Source organism: Numida meleagris, chromosome Z (genome assembly GCF_002078875.1).
Source record: "Numida meleagris isolate 19003 breed g44 Domestic line chromosome Z, NumMel1.0, whole genome shotgun sequence".
NCBI lineage: Eukaryota > Metazoa > Chordata > Aves > Galliformes > Numididae > Numida > Numida meleagris.
In genome coordinates this window covers 32,078,275-32,093,000 of record NC_034438.1, presented here as the reverse complement: position 1 = coordinate 32,093,000, position 14,726 = coordinate 32,078,275, and the positions used below count along the sequence as shown (strand labels likewise).

The following is a 14,726-nucleotide window of genomic DNA, read 5'->3' as shown; positions in this document are numbered from 1 at the left end:
TAGAACAGTGAAGTAAGAGATAACTGCATCTTTGCGATTACAACTGATTGAGATCTACCTGAGAATTAATTCTGGCATTACCAGGGTTTGTATATTAACCTCCAAGATGCAAAATGGAAAACCTAATTGTACTGTGTAATTCCTTTGCGTGGAATAAAGGACAAACAATATTGTATAATTTTGAAATGTTTTAGACAAAAATATTGTTTTCATTGTGTTTTCTTTCTCTAAGTTACTGCCTTCTTATCCTTGTGTGACTGCTGCAGAAATAATACACTGTCTAGCCATCTTCTAGCTTTCTGCACTCTTAACTCTTGCTCTATTTACCTTTGTGCTGATTTCTGTTCCCAGGTCTGGCTGACAGGTCAACTCTGTGTTTAAATGCCTGCACACGTTTACGTCTGTTTACTTCAGAGTTTTTCTAATGCCCTACTATGCCTTGTTAGGTATCTAGCTGAAGTGGTTCAGACATCTGGATTCTCCTCCTTCTCCAACTGGTGGGGGGAGACAAACTCAAGAAGCCTTGATGTTCGTACTCTGAAATGTGCGTGTCTTTTGAGACTGTTAAATGGTTATATAAGCAGAAACAAAAAGCCATGCATTTAGTACTACACCAAAACACAGAAATTATGTGGGAGAGAACAAAACAAAACATGTATGGTTCTATTCTGCCTGCTGCTGCCAGAAACTGCGCTAAATTTGAGTAGTGAGTATCAGTATCCATCTATACTGTTAGCATACATGAAATAAAAACTGAGTGAAACCAATTCTCAGATACCCCTGAAACTTGGAACATTTGTATTTTGACACAAGATACCTTCTGTGCTGCCTCTGTGACGCACGTCAATTCTTAGTACATTCTCTCACCAGGCTGACCCCTTATGCGGTTAGGCTGCCACCAACCTACAAAATAATGAAAAGCTGCCTTCTCTATGCCAGTTCTGTAACATACTATGTTGTATGTCGCAAAAACAGCTACTGAACCGGCTGCTGCCCTGAAGCAGGTAGGAGCTGAAAATAATGTTGTCAAGACCAGCCTCCTTTTCCGTGGCTTGTCAAGCTCCAGCATGCCTAGGTAATTTCTTTTGTTATCTTTGACAAACAAACACACCACAAAATTGCAGATACTCACTATACGGTCTCTGAGAGTCAGGCAGCAGAAGGTACAGGTCTGGAGTAGGGCCTCTCGCTGCACACTACCTGAGGAAGGGCTTCTCTGCTTGCCTTTTATGTGCAGCATTTTAGGTCTGGGATTACTGGGAAGTAGAAATGTGTAATTGGAATACCTGTTCACACCATGTGAGTACTGTTGCATTGACTCATTGAATAATATAGGCTACTAGGGTCTTCTGAAGGTTGAACCCTTCCTCAGAGCAGGGCCAGCTGCATAGAAAGGATTATTCAGTGCTATACTCAGTCTCCTCAGTCAAATATATCCAAATACAGAAGCAACACAGCCTCCCTGCTTTACCCGATTCAGTGTTTCAGTCCTCTGTAAAGAAATTTCTGCATCTGACTTTCAGTCTGGTTAAGGATGTGAAATTGATGGCCTCAGATGAGATTCCCTATTACACTCCTGCTGAATATCTTCTGTCAGCTGTGGGTGTCTTTGGCTGCACCTTACTTTGGTGGACAGAGAAAGTGTAAGGCCATTATTCTTGAGTACCACAAGGAGGGACAGATAGGACAGGTAAGCTGCAACCCAGCTTTAGTGCAGGGATTGCTAAGTTTTGTGCCACTGTTGAGGAAGGGATATGTTAAAAGTGAAGCCACCAGCACTTCCCTACATAACAGATATTTTCTGATTCTCAAAGTACGTACTGATATTTGTTTATTTAGAGGAAAGGCACTTTACAGCTTAAAGAAACCATGGTTAGATTTTTGAAAGTAGAGACGCTAGCTGATATTACTTAGAAGGATGTTGCTGAAAACATCATTCAAGTTTTTGAACTTCCATCTTTTACTTTTTTCCAGATCTTTCCTACTTAAGTGAAATTGCTGTCTGTATACATTTTGGGTTCTGTTTGGTTTTCTCTGGCGTTTGTTTTGGCAGTCACTGTTCTACAGAAGTTCTCTTGCATTTGCTTAGGTGAAATCAAAGCTTTTTCAGACCAAATGGAAACCTTTAACGTAACATTTTTGGATAAGCAAGATCTTAATCCCCTGCCATCCCCAACTACAATTATAACCTCGTTAGTTACTGAGACACTCAATTTATTCTGTGCCTTCAAAGTGCCTTCAAAATTCTTAAAGTTGCAGTGTGGTTAGAGCGTTACCTTCGGTAAATTTACTGGGGCCTTCATCCACTTCTACCATCTGAGTGGAAAAGTTACTTGTTTATATAGAATCATTTAAGTTGGGAAAGGCCTTCATGATCATCGAAGTCCACCTATCACCTTGACCTACAGAGTTCCTTTACTAGACCTTAGTGCTACATCCATATGTCTCTTGAGTTCCACAACAGACCTTGCCTGGCAGCCCCTTCAAAATGCTTGACCACCCTCTCCATAAAGAAATTCTATCTAAATGTTGTATGGCACAACTTGAGACTGTTTCCTTGCATGCTATTGCTCGTCATCCGAGAAAACAGACAATGCCCTCCTCTCTGCAACATCCTGTCAGGTAGTTGTAGAGAGCAATGAAATCTCCCGAGCCTCTTTTCTTTGAGACTTAGCAACCCCTGTTCCCTCAGCTGTTCCCTGTAATCTTGTTTCTAGTCCCTTTTCCAGTTTTGCTCTTATCTGTGCATACTTGAGCAATTCAGTATTCTTGCAGGGAGGGGCCCCAAACATTCAAGGTGTAGTCTTACCAGTGCTACTTACATCATATATAAGGTACAGAATGTTTATGTGATAGCAACCCATCACATGCAGCAGTCATAGAGGAAGGTGAACATTTTTGTAAGGATTTTCTCACAGGATAGAAAAGCTTGCATGGTAAATATCCAGATACACTTGTACAAAATCTCTCTTTTTGCAGCCACTCTACCTTTTCCATGTCCATGCCTTTTTTCATATCAGCAGCGCAATCCTTATTCCTTTTTGTTCATTCTTTAATGAGTGTGGAATTGGTGAATGTAAAAAATGCAGTAATTTTCAGGAAATCTGCTAGTCAAACTTCAAACAAAGAAAACCAAATCTGTTGTTGAGGCTGTGCTTAGTCTGTAACTTGTGTCAGAAAATGTAGCTGTACAGTGTCATTGTTGTAGTGTGAGCACTTCCCAAAAGTTTTGGCTAGCCAGTGAAAAAGGCAGATGAGAGGGCCGCAGGTGAGTAGTTTCAGGGCTTCCCAAAGACACTTGTGATGTTTAGAATAGGGAAACAAAGAGAATGGATGTACCTACCCACAGTGCTGAGTGCAATGTAGATGCATTAATGTCCTGTAGAAGCAATAAACTGTGATCACTTAGTAACATGGAGTTACTCTTCAGCACCTAGCCTTCCTGCATAAACTGAGCAAATTTTATCTGAAGTGAGTTCTGTTTAAAATGTTGAATTGATGAAATTTATTGTAAGGTACAGATAAAAATTACCACAATTTACCAGTCATTTAGGACTAATAGTGCGGTTTTGAGGTTAATTTTAAAAGAAACACAGGTGTAGGCATGCAGTTACTTTAGTTGCTCCATAGTGATTCTTGAGATCACACACTTCAGAAATTGCTGAAACAGCACAGATATGTGCGAGTGAGGTGAAAGAGAGCAGGGGCCTCTTGCTAGATGAGGTAAGTAATTTCAAGTTTGTTGGGTTTAACGTTTGCTATTTACCTGTATTTCTGATTCTGCCAGAATTGGATTTTGGAAAGGAAAAAATAAACTCAAGATTTATCTCAGTTTGACTTCCTGTGTAGCAAAACTTTTTGGTTCTCCATAAAGTAAACTTGCAGACAGTCATTATATAATTTGCCAGACACCAAGCCAATCGTTTCTGTTTCCCGTCTCTGAACAAAAGTAATACAAGTGGTTAAGACTAACTTTTTCCAGGGATATTGGTAGTGCAGATTTTAAAAATCCCGGTTCCCACTTCTTCAATATCTTGTACGCATATTGCAAGTTTTCTGTTTACCGCCAGTCTCACAGAAGCAACATGCTATATGAAACAATAGTTTTCTTCCTTCTTTAGCATCATGAGTAGTACGGAGCTACAGCCTGAAATGACACCTTCTTGCTTCTGTATTTATGGATGGTTTCCACAGTATGATGACTGCTCAAAGGTAAACGATTGGAATGTAGCTCAGTTATGAAGCAAGATAGGTACTCCAGAATTCAGAGCACTCTGATGCTTGTACTGATTGTTCAGGCTTATAGAAGGAAAATTGCTAGAAGTTTATCTTTTTTGGCCACAGCAGCAGGACAGGTAAAGGCGAATATATGGAATGAATTTGCATGAAGTTACCTTTGTATATGTCATTTTTCTGAGCAGAGTTCTTCTTTACGGTAATTGAGCTATCATTGCTCAATAAGCCATATGAAGGAAGTTTTTCATAGGATTTTAGGGAGAAATACTGGCTTTTTCTCTCCTTGATAATTTTTTTTTTCAGAAGTCAGAAATGTCTAACTCATGTAATGCAAAGAGCATACCCAAGATACTCAAATATTTTTAAAACAGCACAATTGCTAAAAATAGCAAAACATATTATGAAGTTCAGGTGAGGTATTCTGCTCTGTATGCTGACACTTGCCAAATTCCTGTGTTGCTGTGAAGTTGTCTGCTCTGTGTCGTAGTGCAAGTCTCTTTGGTTGTAACAGTAGATCCTTTATGTAAGAGTTCTAAATTAAGAAAAAAATGTGTGTGATCTGGTATCCTCTTTCCTGTGTGTTCAGTAGATACTGAGAGATGCTTGGATGAAGTCTTATCTCTGGTAAAAATAAAACCACTGTACCTTATGTACTTACACGTGGCTCTTGTGCAAAGTGACTAACAGACCAAGTTATCCAATATGCAGTAATCTCTCTGAGTATGTATTCTTCCTTTCTTATTGTGGTATTACTGCTGGAGTGTCTTGAGCATACTGCTATTTATATCTCGTCTGGAGGTTCAAGCAGTCAAAGAGCAGGGGAGGTGACTTCCCACAATGAGAGGAGAGCAGCTGGTTGGCAAAAAACTGTCCTTAGAGGAACTTTTGACATGAATTATTCTCATGAACTGGGGAGCAGCTGAGGTGGCCACTTCATATGAGATTAGTGCTTTCTCTCTAGAAACTAGCATATGTGTAACACTCTTGCAGCAGAAAGGGCACATGGCTGTTGTCATTGTCCTGCAGTTCTTTCCCAAAGCTCTGTTTGCCTTTACTCTCATGATCATCCCGAATTTTAGCACTTCTCCCTCTCTTGGGTAACTTTTATTTGGATACTTTAGAGATAAAAGCAGGTACATTTTGTCTAATATAAAAATCTCTGAAACGAGAAATCAGATCCTAATTTAGAGGATACTCTTTAAAATTCTCAGCATAACAGTGAGCTTTACTGGTAACCATTTTCATGCTTCTGAAGAGCTGGGTGGTAGAAATCAGTTTCACTCAAGAAGTAAGCACAGTCTGAAGTAATTTCCATAATAGATCATGTATTTATATTGAAGGCCTGCTTGTTTTCCATGCATTGCAATGGCTTTTTCAGTCTTCTCTGTCATTGCTTGTCCTGCAAATTTAAATTTTGTCTTTCATAACAGGAGATGAGTCAGTATTTGTAGATTCCTAGGCAGCATGGTATTTTTCAATGACTGCTTGAGAAGTAAAGGCAAGTTTAGAATAGCACAGTAAGTAAAAAAATGTATAAAAAATGTTGTTCTCCTGCTGAGAATAACATCTTATTATTGGTACCACTTAGTTCAGATGACTTCTAGGTGGGACACTCCCATGAGCGATTATTTCACAATCACTGCAAGCAGAACAAGTTAACAAGGTAGCTCTAGTACAGGTGCTTCCAAACTTCTTCAAGGCAGAGAGATGTTTTATATATTTGCTGGTTTGTCATAAACAATAAAAATAGTATTTGTATATAAATTACTGTTCTGCTTGAGACAGTTCCCTTTCAGAAAAAAAAAAAAAAAGTTGTCTACAAAAAGCATCCAAAACATGCTGTCTTGTTTAACTACTGCTCATGCCAGTTAATGACATTGTACTGCAGTGGTAAATGTAATGTTTGTTTAGGAGGAGTATTTTGCACTGGACTTAAGAGCAAATCTTGAAGAGCAGATGTTACTTCATTTTATTTCCATTTAGTTTTTTTTTTCTGTAGTTATATGATGTAATAAAATTTGATTAGAAGTTAAATAGTGTCCAGACAAAGACACATTTTCTTCACATTTTTTTTAAGAAGTTTTCTCTTTGGTTATTTTTTTGTACAACTGGTGCTTGTTTTCCTAAAGAAGTGCATATAAACCCAATTTATTCGTATGAAAAGGCATAAATTCACCAAGAGGAAATAAAAAAGTCTTCTTATCAGCTAGAGATTGCTTCAAATTTATGATTGCAAGAGGTAAAGAACTGTAATCCAGGCTCTTCTAAAAAGGTGAAACTGTCAGGTTACTTGAGTGTGTATTAGTAGAAGATGAGACCTGGCATTTGCGCCTGTCTTGCTCACAGAATCATAGAATCATGTTCCAATTCTGCTTAAAGAAATCAGTATGGTTTTTTTTGCATCATTTCAACAGTTAAATGATGTTAAAAAACACAGGTTTTCCACTGATACAGTAAGATTCTAGCGTATCATGTTATGTTTGATTTACAAGATATCACTGTAGTTCAAGTAATAAATACTATGGCATGGCATTTAAATAATGATTTATCTGATCATCTTGATATGTTATAAAGCAACACTTATTTTTAACATTTCTGCTTTGTATCTAGTGAGGTTTTTAAGTTGCACCGGTCACTACTAAAAATATTCAATTTGCTGACCTGTTGTAAGACTTGTGATACCTTTTGCATATGTGAGGGTTGGTTTCTTTTCAAGATCTGTGCTGTTTTTTTTTTTGTTGGCCGCCACCTGTCTAAAGCAATCAGACAGTTCTCTCTTTCTGTTCCTCTGCACAAAAGGAAAATCCCATCTTCCCATGGATGGTGGAAGGTAACAGGATAATCAGTTCAGCAGTGATCCTCTGATGTCATTGTGGGAGCCCTGTAAAAGCGGATTATCTGTGACCCAGATAAAATAATTAGAAATTACTCGGACACTTACAAATAACGGATCTACTAATCTCATTTCCAAAGTTAAAAAAGGTCTGTCTCTCAACATAACACTACCAGATGTTTCACTTAAACAGCATCCTTTGCAGAGACTAATCTGAACCCTAATTTTAAAGGATTACCTTTGATTGTTTTTTATTTCAAACACTAAACAGTTAGTGTTTTCATTTTTCCATATGTTCAAACAAACTATGTGAAATTAAATGCATTTTCCTTATTTCTGCATTACAGTCCATCCAATATGATTTTCTGTGATTTTAAGTCAGTATTGCAGAGAAATACTTTTATTTAAAATTACTTAGTAATTAACTTTTTTTTCTGGGGCAAGAGTATATAATGGATGGACTTTTATAAACTTAATAGATACCATGTGTTCTTTATGCAGGGGAGCACATGTATTATCATAACCTAAGTGGACAGTGACTTTATTAATTTAATTAATGCTGCCGGGGTTTCCTGTTAATTAATGGTTTGAATGGTGTACCGTGATATACCAGTATCCTGGAGCCTCAATGCTATGTGGATGTGGTAGAGACATTTCCATTCATTTGCCTTGAGGAGGATGGAAAGGAAAATAGTTTAACAGCTGGTGTTCAACAGTCTGACTGGTGTACAATACGATGCCTATCCACATAGATTTGTCTCTTTAGAAGCATGTTTAAGTGTTGATATTTGTTACGTACTATCTTGTATTGTTGTTGCAGTGTTTCTCCTTTCTACCTTCAAGTAGCAAATGTGTTTCAGTGGTATTTTTGTTGTCTGGCTGATCAGATATATCTCAACATGAACATCCTAAACTTACTAACACATACATTTTAACATCTTAATGTGACTTACACAGTGAGAATGTATTGAGGAACATTGTTCATTTGGATCAGGGTTTCATTTATTATCTAAAGAAAAGAAAACAACTTTCATTTTAAGGAAATGAGAAAAGTGGAAGTTGTACAAATTAATTTTTTGATATTTTCATCCCAAAGAAATATTTTCAAGCACTTAATTTCCTTTAGAAGTATCATTTAATGTAATAGCATAATGCAAAATGAAACACAAACAATAAAAATACAGAAGAAAAAAAAATAAAATTCCATGTAGAATCAGTGTAAGACAAAATTTTACCAGAGATGAAATGCAAAATAATGCAATGTAAGTGAATTTATTCTATGAATAAAATCAAAAAGCTATTAAACTTTTTCCATATTTTGTAGTGCTGATCCATTACTGTTTAATATATTGCAGAAGTGCTGTAGTTGTACTAAAATGCTTTTTTTCTTGAGAAATAAGTATCTTATAGTTAAAAATATTTGTAATCATATCTTTAATCAGATAATCTATTAAATACTGTTTTGATTAGTAAAATAATAAGGGCTTGCCTTTTTTTTTTTTTCCCCCAAGGATGGCAGAAATGTAATCAAAGAACTATTAATCCTCATAATTAAGTTTAGCACAGAAGAAACTGAGGTTTAAAGGGTAAATCAGGATTCCTAGGCAAGCATGTACTTTACCTGGTTATAATAAACCATGAAATACAGATTGTAGAGGAAGAACAGAATGTATGTGAAGTATAAACCCAATTAATAATTTGAAATCAGAGATATAATGGAAAATAAGTTAATGTGAACCCTGTCAGTCTGTATCTACCCCATTCTTCTTATCCATTCTCCTTTTCCTGCCTCTACCTTTAATCTGCCAGTACGTAAATCTCCTATTAGAAGACTACATAAAGTCCAATAAATTAATTGGTCAGGAATTAATTGGTCTTGGTCTTTGAATGAGATTTTGTTAGCTGTTTAAATTGAGCCTCTGAGTTATTTTTCTCAAATAGAGAAGGAAGTAGTTTAACTTTTTAAATTAATATGTCCTGCCAATCTTAGAAGTCCATGTACTTTCCATCAAAATAAAATGTCATTTCTTTTAAAAAGCTCTCTCATAAGCTATTTAAAATATCGGAGTAAATTCAAGTGTAAAACATCCTAAGTGGAAGAAGATCTTATCTGTTTTAAGCCATGGCATGTTTTTAAATAAATTGAGAATGTTTTTATTGAAAACCATTATTCACATTAGTATTAAGGAAATGCATTAATTTGAAAATTTAGTCAAAGACCTTTTATACTGTGCAGGGAAACAAGAAAAATACTATGCCAATAATATCCTGTTCATTGCTCAGGGAAGAAGTCCTATCATAACTCAGTTATTTTTCTAAATAATAAAAAGTACCGTGGAATATAAATAACAATGACCTATGTGTATTCTCAGGGCTAAGTACATGGTTGTCAAATTCAGACATGAGACCATTAAAATGACTTCCGCGTGAAGAAGGCCAGTAGCTAGCCTTGCAAAGCATTTCTTTTTTCCTTAATATTTTTTCTTAAGAAGGTATCAGTAAGTATCAAGAAATACAGTATGTAAGTTTTGTCATATGTTTTGCTGTCAAGCAGGCATCTGCACCTAACACACCATGGATTTGAAATAGACTGAGGAAATCTGTTTGTATCATCTTCTTTGCAGATGTGCTCCTAATTTGTTGTCATGTTTTCATTCACTGAATTATTTAGTAATTACTGACATATACATAAATCTTATAAACACAATTCATCAGAGACTAGAAGTTTGCGGGAATATTCCTTACATATATAATATAGCTTCTTTTTTCATTTTGCATGAAGTTCTCTGATTTAAAAATACAGAAGGTAGAACTCAACTAGTAATTTTCAAACTGAACCTAATTGATATTGATAAAATTAGTCGTATTTTCTTACGTAAGAATTCAAGATTAAGAAAACAATGCTAAAAGGTAGCCATATGTAAAACCAGAACGTAATTAATGCCAACATGGGAAATTTCTGAAATACTCAATGTTCTTTTTGTGAGGTGCTCAGTATTTGGTATTCCTCAAGTGCTCACTTGTCATTTCTGTACAAACAAGGAAAAGATGGGTAGGAGGAATGAAAAGCTGGGGGATTATTCAGATAGAGTGGTGTTTTCATGAGAAAGCAATGGTTGCAAGTTGAGGAAGACTTGCAGTGTTTTGTTTGTTTTTCCTCTTTCCATGCTATCATACTTCCAAGCTGATTTTTATGTTCTAAATATTTGAAAATAATCAATTAAGAGAGTGGGACTTACTGATTGCCTTCTTCTAATACGAGTATTAAATAAAGCTATATTGATTACACATCCCTTTAAGCAAGTCCATAAGAAAAATTGAACCAGAGGTTGTGGCTACATGATTTGGAGTTAGTTCTGTGAGTTAGGAATTACTGCTTCTCCTTTGGAAAACAACCGGTTGGAGGAAAATATATCTTCCATGTGCTTGCTCCATCATAAAGTCATGATGAATCTCATCCTGTAGCACAATTTGTTAAACAGTGCATGGGATCTTTCTTGAAACCTCTTTTTTGAGGCAGTTGGTTATACTTATTAAAAATATAGATTTCTTTCTCTTAGTAGGTAGCACCGGTGCATTCATTTGCAAATTAATCTTAAGTCTACAGAATTCTCTCAGTACTCCTATCATTCGTAACAGTATTAGCTGTTGCAGTAGCTTACTTAGGGGAGGCAAGCTGCTCAACTTCTAAAAGTCCTTAGCGCAAAAAAGTCCAAAAACAAAAACTGCAACATAAAAAAACATATTGTATCCCCTCAGCAGAATCTGAACACTTTCCCTTTGTCTCTTTTTAAAGATATGTGCTGTTAACAATTTCTGTGTTTATTTCCTCTAATTTCTTTGCCTTTCTCACTAAGTTATGAATTTTTTTTCTCCTTTAAGATGCTTGTTGGTGGGTGTGTATCTGTGAATAGCCAGGTGTTTCCAATCACTTCAGGGTCCACATGACCCATTGTGTAAAATTGATCAATTCCTTGTTAGTCAATTTTGTCTTATAGTAAATTTAGGATTTTTCTTGAAGATAGAGCTTATTAGGACTCAGTAGATATAAGAAGGCTGTTCAACCAAGTGATGTTAAACTTCTGGATGAGTACCAGCTCCCTACAACATTTAAACATGAGCATTAGATATGAGTCTGAAAAAAAAAAACAAAACACTCAAATTCTTAGAGGTGTTCTATTAATAGTAATCCAAGCTGATAGTATACGCAGACAGACAAATCCTCTTAGGCTGAATGCAGTAATGCCAATGTTGTAATAAAGCCTTTGTATGCATTAAATGCATAAGTAAGTGGGGTGATATTCTGGTTGGAAGCCATTCATGAGATGTGTTCACATTCAGAAGAAGAGTGGTTATTCTGGTCCTCCTGGTCCTCCTTTTCTTTTCTGAATCAAGAATGTATCTCCCTTTCCTTCCTCTTCCATCTCCAGAGGGGCTGCTGAGATTCCTGGGGTGCTGTGAAGTTTCACTTTCATGTGAAGAGGTAAATTGGTTCACTGTCAAATTAAAATACATTTCAAATGAGCCCAGCTGCTTGGCAGTGGTGTTGGGAGTGGGAAGCAGGGGGAAATTCGGGTAAGTTAGTCACCAGCAGTTGTTAAGTAGCTAAACTTCAAAGAGAGATGTTTCCTCCCATTCCCTCAAGCACTAGCTCACAGCTTTTAAAATGTGTCTATAAAGATTTTTTTTTTCCTAAATTCTGAAAAGGTATCCCAGAAACAAAAGATTTGCTGCTTAGTCCAGTTATTTTACTGTAAAGCCAAACGATGATAAAGTAGACTCTAGAACTGTAATGCAAGAAGGAGGAAAGAGGGGAACATTTTCTTTGACATCCTGTCCAAATAAAATACTTAGTATTACTATTTGAAAGGTTTGAAAGGTTTGGAAGTTTGACAGTTGTTTCTTATGAACACTTTCAGCAGGTCCTATTGTAGTGCTTTTTGCACTTGGCAGTGGTTTGCTTTTTTGACACAAGCACACACTGAGGAGAGCATCTTTCAGGTCTCAGTGCCATGACAACAACTAAAGAGAAATATAACTTTCCCTCTACTCCATCTCCAAACAGGGAATTCCTCTAAAAATCTTAAATACAATGTTTTAGGTAGCAGTATGGACACATTAATGAATAGACAATTTGGAGAAACGGCAAGAAGCTGAGCTTAATGCATTAGTTCGTTATCTAGTATCTGCACCCAAAGCTGTTTTAAGATTCTTTTTGTATAATGATAATGTAAATCCTTGATAGCTGGAAATCACTTATAGCTTGGACTGGCATAGCACCATTCTAGAACATTAGTTGGCAGTCATTGCTTTCAAATATACCAGTATTATTTTGTACTATCAGATAGACAGCTTGAGGTGACGAGAGGATAATTCCCAAGTGATGAGATATTTTTGCAGTTATGGAAGGGGTATGTCATGAAACCACTGTTATAACCTCATTGATATGCCATGGAAATAATATCTGTGCTTATTTATTCAGCTGTGTGTGATTTTCATTGGTCAGACAAGAACTAGACAAAAAGCTAGCCCAAAGAAACAGAATATTCTTTGGCTGTGCAGTCCGGTCCGGCTGTAGCAGGGAAAATGGCTAGTGTCTCCTAATGCTTTCTTGCTGCTAACTGTGGAAGGTGAGGGGAGGGAAGGCAGGCTAATATGCTAGACAGGCCCATAAGGTTTATTTATGGGAATCGGAACAAAAACCATTATTTACAGTCTGTTGTCTTCAGTCTGGTCCTCTCTCACTCTTGAGCAGTTGTTCAAATCCACCTAATGATGTGTCCGGAATGGATTTATATAATCTGCTGTGAGCATGCCTTTTCTACAGAAACAGGGAAGAACATTTTCTTCCTGGTGGGTTGGTGTAAGAATAGGCGACTTCTCTCTTTTGCAGCAGAGAATCTAGAATTCAGCAGGTAGGCCATGGGGCAGAATTTAAATTTGTGTAGTTCAGCAGTCAGTAAAGGGATCCTCTTCCAAAATTAATCATAGTCAGGAAGCAGACTTAGAAGACCAAAGTTTGACAAGGGGAGTTGAGGACCCCTATGCTCAGTGAAGTAGGGATCCAAATTCCTTTGTTACATCCCAATAACATTTCCCCACTGCCCTTCAAATGTTTGTGAAAGAGGGTAGCAGAATCCCAGCAGTGCCTTTACTGAACTGAATGCACTGATGGCAAGAACAGCCAAGGAGTACAGTATGGTTTTATTGCTAGGTAGATTCAGATGACTTAATGAAGCCACAGCCTAACTGAGCCACATCCTTTGCATCTCTGGATGGCTGGGATAATAAAGACAAGCTCTCAGTTTCATTCAGATGCTGGTGTAATCTGACAGGTGCATTATGTACATGCCTATATAATGAAGAGTGAAGGGAATTATCAAGCTGCCATGAAAAGAAGATGGAACCATGAAAAATATTTAAATTATTGTATTTTGGACCTGATGAATGACTTTGGGATACAATGAGCTGTGACAGTGCTTGGAAACACAAATACTGCTGGAGTTAAAGTTGAAGTGATACTTATCTACAAAGCAAGCTTTTCATTAAATACATAGCGTGAAAGTGAGAGAAAAGCACTATTGTTTGTAGTTTTAGAAGTTTTATTTGGAGATGATCTAATCTTAGGTTGATCTGTTGGTTACAAAACCTAGTGATTTATTATGTTAATTATGTTCAGGAAAGTACGAATTAAGCTACTGTTAGTAGAAGGGGCATCTTCATTCTGGATATTGTTTATTTTTTGCTAAGTTTTAAAATAATCATATTTACTTTAAACATGTATCTCTAGAAACTGGAAATGACGGGTATATTCTTAGCGACTGTATTTCAACATTTCTTACGAGTTCCTGCTTTTCAAAGTACTACTTCTGTTGATGGTTGCAATTTATTAAGTTAAGGTATAAATGTATTTAGTTCCTGTGGTTATCTCAGTGGGCTACTCCAAATTTAGAATGAGTGCTTATGAAAAGTATGGCAAGAGTTTACTTTGCGCACACTACTTCTAAATGTCCTGTGAATTAATTGTTGTATCTGAATTTATTTGAACTCTAATAATGCTGTAGTTTTTGTTAATATTCTGTAGTGTGTGCTATTGTAGTAAAACTACACAGTATAATGTTATATCATGTTTATCATGTTTGTAAAAATCATTTAACAAACTGAATAAATTTGTTGTGCATATAATCCCACAGCGGCTTACAACTAATACAGAGTATGAGTAATATGTGACCTACTGGACTAAAGCCAAAGCACTGTATGCTTAGAATTGATTCGCTGCTTTATTTATTTCCCTTCACAATGGCATATTAATGTATAGGAATATAAAGAAATAGATTTTCATTCTGTTTTCTTCAACAGGACACTACAAGCATAGAAAAAATGTCAAACTGTTGTGAAGATATGTAAGTGCTGCAAATTTTCTACATTTATATGTTGATGGAGTAGCTGCTTGTTTATTTATGTGATAGAGGAGAGGAACTGAAGGCAGTGTTTAAATTGTTTTGTATGTTACTGTGCCCTTCGATTCCAATCTCTAGCAGTAGATCTCTAATCCTGTAATAATTAGTTTTATACAAGGCAGCTGCACATTATTCTTTTTCCTTCCTTCCTAATAGATAAGTGAAACTACATTCTTTCAAAAATACAGATGAAAAAC

The 14,726-nt window shown here is 36.4% G+C and overlaps 1 protein-coding gene across 5 annotated transcripts in view; it reads left to right on the top strand.

The window, feature by feature from the left end:
• ZDHHC21 (zinc finger DHHC-type containing 21) overlaps nucleotides 1-14,726 on the top strand; it is a 44,765-nt gene that overhangs the window by 23,352 nt on the left and 6,687 nt on the right. For 3 of the 5 annotated variants that reach the window (XM_021379919.1, XM_021379917.1, XM_021379918.1), the window contains one exon: nucleotides 14,429-14,472. In XM_021379919.1, coding sequence (XP_021235594.1) covers nucleotides 14,429-14,472 — 44 coding nt within the window. Of the gene's footprint in view, nucleotides 1-351; nucleotides 544-975; nucleotides 1,076-14,428; nucleotides 14,473-14,726 lie in introns of those variants that run through there. The other 2 variants (XR_002433238.1, XM_021379920.1) reach the window with 2 other exon arrangements.